The sequence below is a fragment of the Suricata suricatta genome, chromosome 12 (assembly GCF_006229205.1).
Source record: "Suricata suricatta isolate VVHF042 chromosome 12, meerkat_22Aug2017_6uvM2_HiC, whole genome shotgun sequence".
In the NCBI taxonomy this organism is placed as follows: Eukaryota; Metazoa; Chordata; class Mammalia; order Carnivora; family Herpestidae; genus Suricata; species Suricata suricatta.
The window spans coordinates 81117090-81135241 of NC_043711.1; the positions used below are offsets into that span (position 1 = coordinate 81117090).

An 18152-nucleotide genomic window follows, 5' to 3' on the forward strand; every position below is an offset into this window, starting at 1 on the left:
ATCCATTTTTGAAACCTTTCTCTATAAAGTTTTGTTTTCTTCATTAGAAGATTATATTTCACAAAGTTCTTTTGTGAAATTTGTCCCTAACTTATATTCTTTGTTCTTATAAAGTACATGTTTTACATAAAATTTTTAAGTTTATTTTTGAGACAGAGAACATAGGGGAGGGGCAGAGAGAGAGAATCCAAAGCAGGCTTTACGCTGACAGTGTAGAGCCTGATGTGGGGCTCGATCCCACAACTGTAAGATCATGACCTGAGCTAAAACCAAGAGTAAGATGCTTAAACTGACTAAGCCACCCAGGCACCCCTATAAATTCCATTTTCTAATTGGTGATATTATCACTGATGTTGGAATCACTGGAGTTTTTAATCTGATCTTGAATCTTAACAACCTGGCTGAATTTCTTACTGGTCTGAATCTCTTGGCTGTTCAGTGTAGATAATTATACTGTCCAGAAATGAGAACATTTTGTCTCTTATAATCTTTTTTTTAAGTATTATTAGGAATTGTAGTATACTGCTGAGTGGTTGGCATGCTCTTAGTTTTTAATAGTTTATATGAAGCAGCTCTCACTCAGATCAGCCTTCCCTAAGAAACCATACTCATTTCTAGCTCAGGAGATGTTTAGCATTTCCACAAAGAAAGAAAAGGCATACCTGAGATTTGTATATATTTTTTTCCAGTTGAGAACCTAATGTTGGACAGTTAAAACTTCATCAGTTTTTTTTTTTTTTTTTAAAGCAATCTCTATACCCAATGTGATTGTGTTGCATTGTTTTTCCGACTGAGCCAGACAGGCACCATAAAACGTCATCAGTTTAAATTTTAGCATTCTAATTTATTGATGTTTGGGGCTTGTTATATTCACAGTGCCTTTTATTTTTTTAAGCTCTCTGACTTGGGTTGCCTGTCTGACTCACTTGGTGGAGCATGCAACTCTTGATTTTGAGGTTATAAGTTCAAGCCCCATGGTGGGTGGTAGAGAGTCTTTAAAAAAAAAATTAAAAAATCTGACTTATGGGAAAATATTTAGGTTTACTTATTATTTTCACCATTAATCTCTTTTCCAGTTGCCTTGCCAAGCTAATACACTTTCTATGATTTTACTATGTTTATTATTATGCTTATTCTTTTGAGAGGGAGTGAGAGTAAGCAGGGGAGGGACAGAGTGAGAATCTTAAGCAGGCTCTAGCAGAGCCTGACTCGGGGCTTGATCTCACGAGCCAGGAGATCATGACCTGAGCTGAAATCAAGAGTTGGACCCTTAACCAGCTGAGCCATCCAGGTGTTCTCATACATTCCATGTTTTAAAAACCCTTTTTTGCATTAGGAGGTGCACATGGGTGGAAAGTATAGGCAAGTATTCTTTGTGCTGTTTTTACTCTTCCAGCTTTTCTGTACATAAGAAATTATTTCCAAATGAAAGTGCTTAAAATGTGTGTAAAAAGTAACACATGCTCATGATCAATATTTAAAAGGATCTGGACAGAGTTCGGACAATTATAATAAAAAGACAAATAATTTAGTGTAGAAATGAACAAAAGACTGGAGTAGACACTTACAAAAGGAAGCTGCCAGGATGGATAATAAGCATATAAAAAGTGTTCGATGTCTTTAGTCGTCAGAGAAATGAAAAACTTAAACGAGAGCGAGGCCTCACTGCATCCCACTGGCATGGCTGAGGGAGGATAGGCAGCCCAGATGGTGAGATGTGGAGAATCTGGAACTCCATACAGTGCTGCCGGGAGTGCGGATCTGTGGAAACGTCTGGAAGTTGTTTTTCTTTTTAATCATTTCATCCCATACCCAGCAATTCTGTTCCTAAAGATTTACTCATAAGAGATGAAAACCTGTCCAGGAAAAGGAGTTTGCAAGAATGTGTTCATAGTAGCTTTATTAATAATTGCCCAAATCTGCAAATAATGCAGATGTCCTTTGACGGGAGAAGAGGTGAACACATGCGTGCATATGACCACTACTCGGTGATGAGGAACAGTGACCTGATGCCCCTGGCAGCACGGATGGATTTCATCAACATTAGACTGAGCAAAAGAAGCCAGGCACAAAAGAATATATACCATATGATTCTATTTCCATGAAGACCACAAACAAGCAAAAGTAATTTTTGGTGATAGAAATAAGGGTAATAAATGGTCTCAGTGGGGTGGAGGGGGGCAATGTAGAGTCTGGGTTGACTCGAAAGCGGCATGTTGGACATGTTCTGTATCTTGATAATGCATTTGTCAAACTCATCAGATAGTATACATAAGATCTGTGTGTTTTACTCTGTGTAAATTATACCTCATTTTAAAAAGTAAGAGAAAGGACACACAGGTGTATGTACATTGATCCAAGGGCATTTCCATATATTAAAATGCAGTGCAATTATCACACTCAGAAAATGTAACATTACTGTAGCCTTACTATATACACTGTGCAGTCACATTTAAATACCCCAATATTGTCTTTCATAACATTTTTTTTTCAAGAGAGAATGGGGAAGAAGGGGGAGGGAGAGAAATCTTTTTTTTTTTTTTTAACTTTTTAATGTTTGTTTATTTTTGTGAGAGAGACCGAGTATGAGTGGGGGAGGGCAAAGAGAGAGGGAGACACAATCAGAAGCAGGTTCCAGGCTCTGAGATGTCAGCACAGCACGACAGGGACTCAGACTCATGAACTGTGGTATCATGACCTGAGCTGAAGTTGAGTGCTTAACCGACTGAGCCACCCAGGTGCCCCTTCATAACATTTTTTGTTTTTAAATGTTTATTTTGAGAGAGAGAGCACCTGCGTTCACACGCGGGAGAGGGAGGGAGAGAGGGAGGGAGAAAGAGAATCCCAAGCAGGCTTCTCATTGTCAGCACAGAGCCTGACATGGGACTCGATCTGATGAACCTTAAGATCATGGCCTGAGCCAAAATCAACAGACACTTAACTGACAGAGCCACCTAGGTGCCCCCCCTTCGTAACATTTTTAGTATTCAGGTTTCAGGGAAGGATCACTTATTACCTGTTAATTTTTAAAAATAAGTTTCTTAATAGAAAATATCCTTGCAAAGAAATAAGACAAGTCCTGAGTCCTAAGGCCCATTATCTGATGCTATTAATTCTCAGTAGCCCATTTCATTTTTGTCCAATATCTACAGTTAATGTTTGGAAAATTTTGATGTCAAATGTGTAGAGTTTACAAACTGGAAAGATTAAGAATCTTTAAAAAGGCAGAATTAGAATTGCTAATCTTTCATTTTCTTAAAAGTTCTGTTTGCATTTTACAGAAAATATATGGCTTTAGAAACTTTGGATGGTAGTTTGAATTGCAAACAAATGGGCAGTATTTCTGTTTAATTAATGAGATTTGTAATCAACACTAGGTTCCTCTAGACTCTGGAACCTAAGGAAAGGAAATTAGCTTTTAGTGACTTACTTGTCAAAGAAGCATTTAGCATTATAATTTTTCTTTTTTAATGTTATTCTTCATCACAAAAACCAATATGTTAATTGTAGAAAATACTTCATGTCAAAAAGAAAGGCCTTACAACTCTGCCACCTAGAGGTGGCGATGGCTAACATATGTCAGGAATACCATTCCTGGCTTCTGTTGATGCACACACATTCACACAATATTTTTTTTAAAGCAGGTGATGGAATCATACCATATGAATTTGCTTAACTTCCTTGCTATATCATCATTTTTTGTCATTAAATATCCTGCAGCTTTATTTCAAATGACTATGGTAGTGTTTCTTGATGGAAATACTGGAATTATTTTTTGTTTTAAAAATTTATTGTAGAAATATGAGTAAATCACTTACAACATAAATGTTCAGCTTAATGAATGTTGTAAAGTAAACATCCTTGTAACTGCCACTCAGATCAAGACATCGAGTGTGGCCAGCAGCCCCCAGTACCCTTTCCCACTCAGAGCTCCCTTCTTCCCCTCAGAGGTAGCTGCTAGCCTTTTTAGAAGTTCTGCTCTTGCTTTTTATTGCTTTCCACCTGTGTTTGCATCCCCAACAGTGTAGTTTATTTTTACCTGTTTTTGAACTTCTTCAAATGGAGTCATTACCATATGCATTCTTTTGTGACTGGCTTCTTTCATTCAGCATTTTGTTTTTAAAATTCATCCATATTGTTGTAGTGGCTGTAGGTCATTCATTTCTCATTGTATACTACCATGTTTTGATTCTACTGATGAGGGACCCTTTGGTTGTTGATAGCCCAGGTTACAAATGTTGCTGCCGTGAACACTGGATCTGCTTCCTGGGGGGGTGTGTGTGTGTGTGTGTGTGTGTGTGTGTGTGTGTGTGTGTGTGTGTGTGAACACTGGATCTGCTTCATGGTGTGTGTGTGTGTGTGTGTGTGTGTGTGTGTGTATGCATACATATGTATTTCTCTAGGGAATCACATGTAGGACTGACATTGCTGTGTTGTAGGATGTTTTTTACCTTCAACTGTGCCAGATAATGCTGAACTATTCTCAGATGGTTGGATCAGTTTTCAGTGTACCTGTCCCTCATCCTCATTAGCACTCCTTCATATGATTAAACTTGAATTTTAGCCATTCTTATGAATGTGCTGGTATCTCATTGTGGCTTAATTTGCATTATAATGTGTCTTCCTTATTGTTAGTGAGGTTAAAGTGGTTTATGTGTGGATGTTGTCCGTTTGGATAACCTGTTTGGTGTAGTACTTTCTTTAATTTCCATCTTTTGCCTGTTCTTCTCCTGGGTTCTTTTTTCTTATTGATTTATATAGTCTAGATACAAGTTCATTATTGGTTATGTCTTCTCCAACTCTGTATATAGCTTGCCCTTTTTACTTCATTAATGGTGTCTTTTGTGGAATAGAGGATCTTAATTTGAATGGAGTTTAATTGGTTGACTTTTTCTTTTTTTAAAGACTCCTGCTTTTCATGTCCTGTGTAGTCTTAGAAATGGAAGTGTTGGGTTAAGAGGATTTTAGATTTTCATTTACAGCTTACTCTCCCACTGGTAGCACATGAGCCTTTGCTGCCATTTTCCCTCTCACCAACAGTGTAGGCATGATTCCTTCCCACTCTCCAGAGCCGGAGTTCTGGGGTCGGTTTTCCCTTGGAACAGACCTCATGATGTATTAATGAGGATTTTATCTTGGTTTGCTCGTGAGACTTGGAGAACAAGTTTGGGGCATCGTTTTATGCACATGGTAGCCACTAAGCGTAATTCCAAGATTAAAACTAAAAATATTCTTTAGCTTTTGATTCTGAGGAACATTTAGAGCTGCCAGGAAAAGAAAGAAAGATCTAAAATGCCATTTTCTCTTCTTTATTAATTTAAGGCAGCATGATTTTGGCTTAAAGTAATGAAAATAAATTGATGAAGACAATATAAGAGATTGAGGGACCCATGAAATTGAGGAGTTAGAAATTTTTAGATTTCTTTTATAAATTTCTGGTGTACTTTATCTACTTTTCTTCACACACTTTATTCAAAGAAGAAGACCTCGTCATCCTGATTTATCTCAGCTCCCTCTCTCCCAGGCCCCCAGAGTTCACTCAGAGTTCTTCCTAATTGTGAGGTGGACGGTGGCCCCTTGGTGTTCTCTGCTGTTCTGTGGATTGTGGGTGGAGTTGAACTCAGACTCGGCCACAGAGTCCGTTCGAAGGAGCGTCCATTAGGAGAAGAAATGGGGAGTGGAGCCCTCCTGCCCTCTGGCCTGCGTTCCTTGGACTCACGGTTTAGGTCACTGGCACTTTCCCTGGGCCTCACCGCAGTCCCAAGTCCTCTCTCTGCCTCCAGACTTCCCATCATTGCCAGAATGAAATTCCTAGTGCTCACACCATGTCCCTCTCAGTGCCCTGCAGAGACCCGCAGGGAATCCGAATTGTAGTCCCTCCGCACTGCGCCTCATCATGTACCTGGCGGCTCGCTCTTGAGCTTATGCACCCAGTCCCTCCGGCTTCTTGGTGAAATCTGTGGTTTCTGTGCGTTTGGGATGTTCTTCCACATTTGTTCATCCCTCTGTCTAGAACTCCCTCCTGTCTCCTGTTGCCAAGCCATCCACCTGCTGGCTTTAAAACTCAGCTTCAGCAACACATCTCCCTGCAGGCCTTACCTCCGTGCCCTCTTTCCTCCAGCTCACTGAGCTAGGTGTCCCTCTTCCGGACTGCCGCAGCTCTCTCTGTACCTCTGTTGCTGTGCTTTGTATTGCAGTAAGTTTGATTTTTTACAACCCTTGCCCCCCCCCCCGGAACTAGCATGGTATGGCTTAATAAGAGGCACCCCATAAATGTTTAATGAGTAAGTGAATGTGAAATTATATCTAACTTTCATGACACACATGAAAAGAACTTGCAGAGAAAGAGATCAGCTAGAACGGGATAGGAACTTATCAGTATTCAAAATCTCTCTTCTCCAAAAGCAGTGCGCACTTAGGAGTGACTGCTGTGCCCGTAGCATCTGTCGGGTTTTGCTCACCTGAGTTGTGCCTTGCTGTCACAGAAGGACGCCCTGCAGTGGTCTCGCAGTCCGGCTGCAGTGGAGGGAGAGGAGCCAGAGGACACAGCCGACGCGGAGAGCTGTGGGTCTAACGAGGCCAGCACTGTGAGTGGGGAAAATGATGGTAAGTACCCTACATGGGATGTGCCGAGAGCCGCAGGCAGCTTGCTAGAGACTGACCTTCGTTTCCCCCTCTTCCAGTTTCTCTTGATGAAACGTCTTCGAATGCATCCTGTTCTGCAGAATCTCAGAGCCGGCCTCTTTCCAATCCCAGGGACAGCTACAGAGCTTCCTCACAGGTAGGGAGGAGGGTTGGTGGCTGGGCTGGGGCTGGTTGGGGCCAGGCACGAGCTAGGACTCTTCCTCTGCAGTTAGCTGTGTGGGTGTAGGGAGAGTGGAGCAAATCAGTTTGGTCTCCACCTGTTAGTACAGGGAGAAGTGGGCTGTGGATCTGAGAGCAGAGTGGTCTGTTTTTCTTCAATACCACAGACACAGAGTTCGCCTCCTCCTTCTGACAAGCACAGGGGTATCTGGGACGGGGAAGTATAGGGCAGAGTGGGGAGCGAAGGAGCCTGGGTGTCAGCACTCGGAATTACGGCCCTGCTGCTCGCTAGCTTTGGGACCTTGGGCAAATTCTGAATCTGTAAACAGGGTAACAATACAGTGCACTCAGCTTGGGGTGGTACTTGGCACAGGGCTGGCCCCTGCAGTAGCGCGAGTCTGTGCTGCTTCCGCCGTGGCACGTCCAAGCTGGTTGATTATGTGAACTCTGTTTTACAAGATGGTGGGTAGAGATGTGGTGGAGAGGGACCACTCTTGTGGCCCGGCAGGTGACTCAGGCTCCTTTTGTAACCCCTCGGGAATGCAGGCAAACAAGCAGAAGAAAAAGACTGGGGTGATGCTACCTCGAGTCGTCCTGACTCCTCTGAAGGTAAACGGGGCCCACGTGGAACCTGCATCAGGTATGTGCCGCCTCGTGACGTGATGCGCCTTCCTCAGGTTTGGGGGCCTGCCTCCGTCTGGCAGCGGTGTCTGACCTAGGTGCTGTGGTGCCCGTTGAGGCGGGAGGCCCTCCTCGTGGGCAGCACACTGTGGTGGTGAGGCTCGAGCTAGGTTCCGGTGCTGAGCTCTGCTGTGCACACCGCCCTTGGCCTTGCAAGGCGTCCTGAGGGTCCGATGAAGGAGTGTGCAGGTGCTTGGTAAAGGTGCAGTGCTGTGCAAATGAAGATGGTGGTTTGGCATTCTTTTGTGATACCATAAAGCCAGACCATGAGGTGGATCTTGACAGCCCATGGTCGGGCCACGGACGCACACGCTATTGCTGGCAGTGTCTCAGGGAGAGCTGGGAGAAGTAAGCTTGGCTGAGAGCCCTGGGCGCGGCGGGTGATGCTTATGACCAGTGGAATGCTGTGCCTTCAGGGTTCTCGGGCCGCCACGCCGATGGCGAGAGCGGCAGCCCGTCCAGCAGCAGCAGCGGCTCTCTGGCCCTGGGCAGCGCTGCTACTCGTGGCCAGGCCGAGGTCGCCCGGGACCCTGCCCCGCTCCTGAGAGGCTTCCGGAAGCCGGCCACAGGTGAGTGGCTCGGCACTCGTTTCTCTGCCTGTAAAGGGGGCCCCTGCAGGCCTAGTAAGGAGAGGACATCTTCTGTTCCACTTCCTTCACCAGTTCAGTTTCATTTCTTGGGTGGACCTCTATTTTTTAATTTTTATCCTCGTATTTCGGTTATTGCACATGTAGATCTCTGCTAGACCAGAGAGAACTCCTGTGGGCAGAGAGGACGCCACGTCATTTCTTGTATGTCCCTGTAGGGGCGTGGCCCGTGCCTGCCTTGGAGCTGCTTAGCAAGTGTTTGAGTGAGTGAAAATGGCTTCTGAGCTTCTCAGGAGGAATCCCAGCATCTATTTTTCTTTCTTGGGTAGCATCCTGTCATGTTTGTTCTCAACGTCCAGAGTTGCGGTCAGGCCCCCTTTTTTGTAGCCTAGTCAGAATGTTGAGCGGAAGGAGGCCTGTGTTGAATGTGGAGTTGCAAACAGATTCGGTAGCATGCTCCTCCCACCCCTCAGTAGGGCTGTTTGCAAGGCCAGTATGCTGTTTGCCATTTCAGGACTTATTTCTCAAAGCCCACATGCTGGTATTTGTAGGTAGGCCGCCTGAAACCATTAAGAAGACTAGCTTTGGCTTCTGAAAATCAGAAGAAACCATTGCCCAAGAGGGAACTGGCTTCGCTGTCTTGCTGCCTTTCCAGCTCCTCTGCAGTGCTTAACCTTAAGGTCTCATGGGTCTCTGTTCTTAGTGATTTTTTCAAATAAAAGTGACATTTGCTGACGCTTCTGTGAGAGATAGACAGCGCAGCGGCTTTAAACAGCCCTTAGTACCTTTCTGTGTGGAGATCACCTCTCCCTATCCCGTCGAGGGAAGGCGTCTGTAGATTCGCTTTTAGACAACTGCCATCGTGTCTCCACTTGGTTTTGTGGAGCCTGTTCTCCAGCCCTGGAGGGAAGCTCACAACCTGCCCCTGCCTGCTTCTCTGAGAAGAGTGTCCCTTTCAGCCTGCGTCCCAGCACGGCAGAGTCTTGTCGGAGAGGACGCCAGCCCAGGCGCCCTCTTAGGTTTGCTGGCAGCATCAGTAACCTGGGCAGAGCACTTGTGACGAGCACGTTAGGGCGGCCCGGATGTGTGTGCAGATCAGTTCCGCGTAGTTTGGGTGCTGCCATTAAACTTTTTCCCTCAGTTGACATTTGTCTTTTTGCTTTGAAAAGTTGCAAATCTGTATCTTGCTTCTTGCTGCTTTACAATCACAGGTCAGATGAAGCGCAACAGAGGGGAAGAGATAGATTTTGAGACGCCTGGGTCTATTCTTGTCAACACCAACCTCCGGGCCCTGATAAACTCTCGGACCTTCCATGCCCTGCCGGCCCACTTCCAACAGCAGCTCCTCTTCCTCCTGCCAGAAGTGGACAGACAGGTGCAGAGGGGTGGCCTCCTCTTTGCTTCTCTCAGGGCTGGTCTCTGTTCTCTCTGTGAGTTTCTGTATTTTGCCTTTCCCCTCGGTCCCTCTAGGTGGGCACAGATGGCCTACTGCGGCTCAGCAGCAGCGCCCTGAATAACGAGTTCTTCACTCATGCGGCTCAGAGCTGGCGGGAGCGCCTCGCTGACGGTGAGTAGACATTCTCCGACGGCTTGAGAGGCGCCTGCCATGTGTGGTGTCACTTGGCCTTGGTATTTAAAACCCAGCTGTTGATTTTTCACCCATCTCTTCTTTTTCTTCAAGGGGGTATTTAGTACAAGGTAGACTTTTCTCACAATACTAATGAACGTGATGGGCGTTAATGTGCTCTATAGCTTTAAGGAAGGTATGGAGGGTTTGGGCTTTTGCCATGTTGTGTGTATATATCCACCTCCGTCACCTTGTCGTCATTAAACACTTTCAACTCCTGTCTTTCTAATAGTCCTGGCGTTGTCTAAATGGGTGGAGGAAAGTGCACCGTGGCCTTGACCTATGCGTTGAACTCTACCAGCTGCTCTTTTTGGACATTGCCACTTGAAGTGATTGTCAGCTTCTCTTGATTTAATTTTATGGCAAAGCTACCAGAGAGTGTGCTGGGAGGTCCCGGAGCCTCCCTCCGGGTTTGCGGACTCGCTAGGAGGACTCCTAGGACTCTGCATGGAGTCACACTCAGGACTCACGGGACTTCGCATCTAGTTGTACTCGTGGCTCTGATGTACCACAACGAGGGATTACAGAGCAAAGTCGGCAAAAGGAAGAGAGGCCTGTAGTGAAATCCAGGGAAAACAGGCGCGAGCTTGCCGCATCCGCTGCTCAGGGAGTCACACAGGGTGTGCTCACTTCTCCCAGCGGCGAGTTGTTGACGGCACGTGTAGAATGTGATCTGCTAGGGAAGCTTGTTAGAGACTTGGTTCCTAGGTTTTGTTTTATTTTGTTTTTTTACTCGCTGATCATGTAGGAAGCCTCTGCCTGGCACATAACCAAATTCCAGATTCCCTAAAGGAGAGCAGGTGCTGGCCGTAAACTATCTTGTTTGCATAAATAGTTTAGGCACAGTGAGCCATTCATGTTGGTGAACGGGGGTGGGAACCCTCCTGAAATCCAATCTCCCAGATGTCAGCCAAGGGCCAGCTTTGTAAGCCGGCCTTTTCCAGAGATAAGCAGTCAGGCCTGCCCTGTTAACTTTCTTCTGCACAAGGAGTAAGAATCGTTCTTTTGTTTATTTGTTTCTGTTTTGCTTTTTTGATCCATGTGTTGCTTTGCTGTTGAATGACTGATTATCTGTGGGAAGAATAGATTTTCCCTCGTAATAGACATGTTAGTTCGATCATGAGTGAGAGCATGATGTGGCTTTGGAGGAGGCAGAAACCGGCATGAAGAAGATAGGGTTAAAAACCGATCTCCACACCTAAACCAAAGTCATGTGTATTTTGAAAAGTCCAGATGTGGTGGAATTGCAAGATTTGCTTTTCCATAGGATAGACGTTAATATCCTGAGTGCACACACGCAAAAAGCTTGCTTTCTCTTTAGGCGAATTCACTCATGAGATGCAAGTCAGGATCCGACAGGAAATGGAGAAGGAGAAGAAAGTGGAGCAGTGGAAGGAGAGGTTCTTTGAAGACTACTACGGACAGAAGTAAGGCCCTTGGCGCCGTGAGTCCTGGTCCGGGCTTGGGCCAGAGAAGCAAGTACTCTCTTAGTCGTGTGCCCCAGTGTGTGGCCCGAGGACAGGGTGACCTCCGCGGCTTGGTGGGCTCAGTTAGCTCAACGCCATTCTTAGGAAAGCCATTTTTCCATGGTTGGTGTTGTGTACCACGCAGATTTATTTTGTTCTGAAATATCTAACCTCTAGAATAAAATAGGCATGTTCTCTCTGCCCTGTAACTGATGGTGTGAATTTGGCTTGCAGATTGGGTTTGACCAAAGAAGAGTCATTACATCAGGATGTGAGCCGTGAGGAGGCTGAGATCAAGAGTGGCTTGCGTGTCCCTGGAGAATCAGCGCGGCCACAGCGCGGCCCAGCCACCCGGCAGCGGGACGGCCACTTCAAGAAACGCTCTCGGCCGGATCTCCGAACCAGAGCCAGAAGGAATCTTTACAAAAAGCAGGAGCCAGAGCAAGCAGCAGTTGCCAAAGATACACAGTCTATGGCACCAGACATCCCCCACTACGAGGACGGGGAGGCTAAGAGCGACTCGGTGGAGGCAGGCAGCCCCCATCTGCCCGGCATAGCGTCCGCAGCACCCGACCCCGAGAATCCCGAATTCCTGACCCAGCCTGTGGCTTCCCGGACCCAGACTGATCCAGGCGACCTGGCACGTGCCTCCGCCTCTCCAGACAGGCTTCCCAGCTTGCCCCAGGAGACAGTGGCTCAGGAGCCCAAGGATCAGAAGAGGAAGTCCTTTGAGCAGGCGGCTTCTGCGTCCTTTCCCGAAAAGAAGCCCCGGCTTGAAGACCGTCAGTCCTTTCGTAACACAATTGAAAGTGTTCACACCGAGAAGCCACAGCCCACCAAAGAGGAGCCTAAAGTCCCGCCCATCCGGGTAGGAGGCCATTTGCTTCCTGGCTGTCCTGGAGCCATATTCCCTTCGAGGGCCAGGGGATGTGCAGAAGCCCTTTGTAGAGACGGAAGGCTCTGGGCCCTTGTGTTAATTACACGAGCGTGTGTAGTCCTCTGCCAGAGAACCATTCTTGAGGCTGGCTGGTAGTCAGGGGGATAAGGCTCTTTTCTTCCTCCCTTCTTTGTTGCTCTGTTGAAGTTCTCTCTGGAGGTCAGAATCCTTTGGGGGTTTTTAAATCTTTTGTTAGGTGGTGTTAGATTCTTTGTGCAGTGACTCACTCGGTGCCCCCAGAAATTAAATTTAGAAGCATGGCATACAACAGCCCTGGAGCAGAATCTTCTCAGAATGGGGCGGTGTCACGGATAGCCATTTTACCACCATTATTTCATGTGTAAAGAAAATTATTTGATTTTTTTAAGCCATGACCCCTAAGCTACTAGCATCTCAGTTTTAGCCTGACAGTTCCTAGGTCAGCTCACCCAGGCAATTAAAACTGTCTTCCAATTCTTCTCTTGCAGATTCAACTTTCACGTATCAAACCACCCTGGGTGGTTAAAGGTCAGCCCACTTACCAGATATGCCCCCGCATCGTCCCCATCACGGAGTCCTCCTGCCGGGGCTGGACTGGTGCCAGGACCCTCGCAGACATTAAAGCCCGTGCTTTGCAAGTCCGAGGGGCGAGAGGCCACCACTGTCATCGAGAGGCGGCCACCACTGCCATCGGAGGGGGGGGTGGCCCGGGTGGAGGTGGCGGCGGGGCCACCGATGAGGGAGGTGGCAGAGGCGGCGGCAATGGTGATGGTGGTGAGGCCCGTGGCCACCCTGAGTCCAGCGGAGCCCCGAGCACCCCTGGAGAGTGTGCGGCAGATCTACAGCGAACACAACTACTGCCGCCTTGTCCTCTAAACGGAGAGCACACCCCGGCTGGGGCTGCCATGGCCAGAGCCAGGAGGGAGGGCCTGCTTGCCCTCAGAAAGGAGGAGAGCTGCCCCCTGCAGAGAGTTCCAGATGTCCTCACAAGTGGGCTGGAAGATGCTTCCCAACTCCCCATTGCTCCCACCGGGGACCAGCCGTGCCAGGCTCTACCCCCGCTGTCCTCCCAAACCTTGGTACCGGAGACATTAGTTGAGCAGCCCAGGGTGCATCTAGATGTTAGAACTGAACGTGAGTCTGGTACCACTTTGAGGCAAGGTGGTCATGAGGATCGAGAACCCTCTCTCACCCCAGAGAATAGTCCTGTGCAGTGTCTGGTGGGGGGTGTCGTACTGGAAGGAGGACCTGGCCAGGCCCTAGTCCATGACTGTGACCCCAGCATGAAGGATCCTGTGAATGTGACTCCCAGTTCCACCACTGAATTGTCTTTGGCTGATTGCCTGCAGGACAGACAATGTGATAATGAATCAGGACTTGGTGATTCATGCTTGCCCACAAGGGAAAGTACTACTAGACAAGAAAACTTGACACCTGAGGCCCTCATCTCTGATGGTGCTGCTCCTTGGGTGCCCCGTCTGTCAGATGATGAGGCGATAGGACAGCCTGACCTGGACTCCAGAGGACCCGCCCCGGCTCTTGAGCCCCAGGCCGTGGAAGAGTGGGAGAAAGCTGCCCCCCTCATTCCTGCATCACCTGGAGTGTTGACGACTGAGGAGGGGCTCGTTCCCCTGGACCGCTTCCCTCTGCTCTGGACAGTGCCGTTGCAAGGGTGCGCTGACAGTGCTGGTGGCCCCCGCAAACCGGTGGAAGGTGAGAACTTGAAAATCAATGGAGACTCCGAAGCACTAAGTCCTCACGGCGAGTCCACAGACACAGCCTCTGACTTTGAAGGCCATCTCTCTGAGGACAGCAGCGAGGCTGACCCCAGTGAGGCCACAGTGGTGAAGAGAGCCTTGGTGGACGCAGATGAGAAACACGATTGGAACCGCTTTGCCTCACTCTCCGAGGTGAATGGTGACTGGAGTCTGGTTACGAGGACAGACAGCATGGCGACTCCTCAGAGCTGGGTGTCTCGTGTATGTGCAGCCCCCCAAAAGATTCCAGATTCCCTGCTCTTGGCCAGTACTGAGTACCTGTCGAGGCCCACGTTGCCCATGTTGCTGAGTAGACCTGGGTCCTCAGTGGAGGCCACTAACCCACTGGTGATGCAGTTGCTGCAGGGTCACTTACCCTTAGAGAAGGTTCTTCCTCCCGCCCAAGGCAGTAGCCGGCCTGAATCCCCACGACTCCTGCTTATGAAAGAGCAGGGCCATGGCGGCTCCCTGGGAGTGGGATCTTTGCAGGATCCTTTGCTAAACAGCTGTGCAGGTAGCAAGAGCAGCCTCCATTCTCTAAGAGCTTCAAAGGAGCCTCTTCTACCTGAGATCTGTGAAGCGGGCACTGGAGCGCCCCAGAAGATTTCCAAGGCAGCCCCAAGTTCAGGCTCCCTGTCCCCAGTGACAGAGTTGATGGCTACCCCTGGGAGGGTGGAAGATGTGGATTCCAAAGAGCGGTTCTCTCCCGTTGGTTTGGAAGATCGGAAGCAAGCCCGTGACCTGTCCCAGTGCAGTAATTCAAATGCTGCCTCAGGCACAAGCCCAGGAAATCTCACTACCTCGAGAGTCCCTTGTTTCTCATCTCCAAACGTGATCTCGGATCCCGATCAGACAGGTCAGGCCCAGGGTAATCAGAATGGTGCTGGCGGCCAGGGCAAGAAGCTTTTTGGCCCTGGGAGTGAGGCTGCGGCCCTTCAGCACCCCAGACCCGTGGAGCCAACGCTGCTGCCTGCTGATGCCCCTCCTGGTTTTCCCAGTAGGAAGTTGGGGCCGAGTAAAAACTCCTTGTCTAGTGGGGCACAGGCTGCCAGGGAAGACTGGGCTCCGAAGCCGCCGCCTGCCTCAGTGGGCAGCGTCAGGAACGAGAAGGCTTTGGGGGAGGGGCCTCTCAAGGCAAATGCGGAGAACAGAAATGCAGCTGGGCCTGGTCCTCGGGAGCTGGTGGATCACTTGCAAGGGATGCCCTTTGTCCTTGACCTGCCCTTCTGGAAATTACCCCGAGAGCCTGGGAAAGGGCCTGGTCAGCCTCTGGAGCCTTCCTCCATCCCCTCCCAACTCAATATCAAGCAGGCATTTTACGGGAAGCTTTCCAAACTCCAGCTGAGTTCCACCAGCTTTAATTATTCCTCGAGCTCTCCCACCTTTCCCAAAGGCCTTGCTGGAAGTGTGGTGCAGCTGAGCCACAAAGCAAACTTTGGTGCGAGCCACAGTGCATCCCTTTCCCTGCAGATGTTCACCGACCACAGCACGGTGGAGAGCATCTCGCTGCAGTGTGCGTGCAGCCTGAAAGCCATGATCATGTGTCAGGGCTGTGGTGCGTTTTGTCACGATGACTGTATTGGACCCTCAAAGCTCTGTGTATTGTGCCTTGTGGTGAGATAATAAATTATGGCCGTGGGAAAAGTTGTATAGCTAGTGTGCGTATTTTGATAATGATTGATCTTCCACCTGTATACAGAATTCCATTGATGTAACAGACTCTTTTCCTCTAGGCAAGAGCACTCTTGCCCCTCCCTGAGACTTGTGGTGGGAAGGCCCCTCTGTCATTTACCAACTCTGCCGGCCTTGCTGCACAGGCTTCCTGAGGGGCAGGTCGTTGGGCTGCCCCCGGTTGGCTGGCCAGCTCAAGCTCTCGTGCAGAGCCTGGTGCGGCGTGGGGAGCTCACTTGATACCGAGAGGGACTTGAAACTGAAGAAAGAAGGGTGTGTTCTCCATCGAGGGAACCAGCCTACCCGAACTGAGTAGAAATGTCAGTCTTCCACTGCCCCCTCCCTGCCGTGTTTCCTTCTGCTTGCTACTCCGTCTGGGGAGTTAGTCGATGGCTGGGGAAGCCAGCACAGGGTTAAAATAACTCCTGGCAGTGCCCGCCAGGGGGCCCAAGCACCTGCTGACCTCAGGGTCACAGTTCTGGCATTTGCCAGTTGATAGGAGCCTGTTTGACCTTTGGCTCTGTTGCTGAAGCAAATTTGGGACCTTCCTGTCTCAGTACAATTCACTGGCCCACAGGAACTTTTGGAGCCTGAACAGACTCGCTTGGACAATGGGTTCGGGCATAGGGTTGTCTTTCCTCTTGAAATGCCATCTGTAGACCTTGTAAGTCAGATGTCCAGATGTTTGGCAGGTGAATTCCTCTGCTTGACACCCTCCCTGTCACTTTGGATTCCGTGGGAGTGGGCATCTCCACGCACCTGTGTATGTGAAAGTCATTTTACATTTCAAAGCAGCGTGTGTTTCTTATTTTTATATTTTTAACTCTTTATCCTTGGATGTATAAAGTGAACTTTTTGGCTTCTGTAAGTATGCTCTATGCACCTCTATTGTTTTATCATGTATTTATATGTTGTACACAGTACTGGCCGATTCTGTAAATGGATGTATTGTACAGAGAACACGAGTGTCTCTCCCTTATTTTCCGTCTTCGGCATCATTGCATTAAAAGTGGTGTGCTTCTCTCCACCTGTGTCAGAGCCACCGCGCACTGTGCTGCCCGACACGAGGCTGGAGTGATTGACTTGTGATCTGCCGGCGTGGCCCGGTCGCCCGGCGGACCTGCGGTAGCCTGCAGAACCACGGCCACCTGCCCGCGCTCAGCTGAGCAGCCGTGTCTCACCCCTCACATCTCTTCTCTTCTGACCTTCCCCTGGCCGCTCGCTGCCGCGTGTGACAAGTTGCTGCTGCCAGCGTTAAGTGCTCTGGAGTCCAGGGTGAGTGCCCTGGGCGGCCCCAGGCAGGCTTTCCAGGTCTGGTTCCAGGGTTAGCACCTTGAGCAGTAGCTGGGGCCATATCTCCTGGGTCCCAGGGGCTCTGTCTGATGTACTTTTGACAGCAGGTGGGTGAAAAAATGGCCACGCTTGTTGCCCGCCTCTCTCCCACCGCATTCCCAGCACAAACATCTCCATAGCTGTCTTCCCTCACCCTGCTTCCTGCCTTATTTCTTACACCTCGACTTGTTGCAGAGTTCAGAGCCCTCGTTTGACTTAGGTGTCCCTATGTGAACGTTTCTGTGTAAAGTAGAAAATTGGTGTGACTTCAGTGAGCCTCATTTCACCTGAAAGGTCTCCCCCACCCCATCCCACCCCGGTTCATCCACTGGGGCATTTTTGTCATCCGAGGCACGAGTGAGAAGTTGGCAATCATGTGATTTAAATGCAGTATTGGCCAAGTTCCCAGTTGTCAACTTCCAAGATCTGTTTACCAAAGACAGGGAGCAGAGGCCCAAGTGTGTTTGATCCTCTTCTTCCTTCTGCTGTGACCTTTGGCGGCCTCTAAGCTATAGGCGGAAACCGGTCTGGTCCACGGGGCTGCCCAGGGACAGCGCTGCTCTTGTATGTCTCTTGTGGTTTTGGAAAAATAAACCTGTACAGCCTGTGCTTGTGGTCTCCGTCCTCTTGTGTGGCCGCCCCGCCAGGCTGGGAAGGAAGGCCGGGGGCTCTGGCGCCGGCGCCCGTGTTCTCGGGCTGGACGGTCTTCTGTGGGGTCAGGGTCGAAGGCTCAGCTTCGCCATTTTTGCTGGTCTTCAGACTCTGGGCACGACTGCACGGACTGGAAGCAGAAATTGCGTGAGAACGGTGAGGGCGCTCACCCCGCTGCCCCCCTGGCACACGCTTGACGAAGAGCTTTCTGGTGGCTGGTGCCCAGTTCCAACCGGGAAAGACCTGTAAATGCAAGCGCCTCTCTCCATAGCAGGCAGCCGGCAGATGCTAGCGGAGTGGGCCTGAGGGTGACAGGCTGCGGGGTGGGGGTCCTCCCAATCCGTCCCCAGACACATCTGGAGGACTGACATGTGCGACTTGGCGCTGCTCAGAAACTCATAGTATATAAACAAGCCCAGAGAAAACACCACGATAGAAGTATGGATTGATTAAAATAGGTGTGGAAGTGGGCTCCGTGCTGTGCGGCCCCTCCCGGGGCAGTTCAAGCTGCCATTGTGCGCCCTTGCTGTTGACAGACGTGCGGTAGGAGAAGTTAGGGCTGGGTGACTGTGTGGTGCCCAGGCAGCCTTCTAGTGGTCATTGTGTGTGTGTACTTGGGCTATCCGGGCATAGCACCTGTTTGCTCACGTAACGGCCGCT

General features: G+C 49.2%; 1 protein-coding gene across 5 annotated transcripts in view; it reads left to right on the forward strand.

Annotated features, from left to right (window-relative positions):
* ASXL1 (ASXL transcriptional regulator 1) overlaps positions 1–17450 on the forward strand; it is a 96149-nt gene extending 78699 nt beyond the window's left edge. For 3 of the 5 annotated variants that reach the window (XM_029916906.1, XM_029916904.1, XM_029916905.1), the window contains 9 exons: positions 6486–6606; positions 6684–6781; positions 7351–7444; positions 7902–8054; positions 9284–9447; positions 9543–9639; positions 11021–11126; positions 11400–12033; positions 12570–17450. In XM_029916906.1, coding sequence (XP_029772766.1) covers positions 6486–6606; positions 6684–6781; positions 7351–7444; positions 7902–8054; positions 9284–9447; positions 9543–9639; positions 11021–11126; positions 11400–12033; positions 12570–15461 — 4359 coding nt within the window. In that variant the 3' untranslated portion in view covers positions 15462–17450. Of the gene's footprint in view, positions 1–1934; positions 2125–6485; positions 6607–6683; positions 6782–7350; positions 7445–7901; positions 8055–9283; positions 9448–9542; positions 9640–11020; positions 11127–11399; positions 12034–12569 lie in introns of those variants that run through there. The other 2 variants (XM_029916907.1, XM_029916909.1) reach the window with 2 other exon arrangements.
* The last annotated feature ends 702 nt before the right edge of the window (positions 17451–18152 follow it).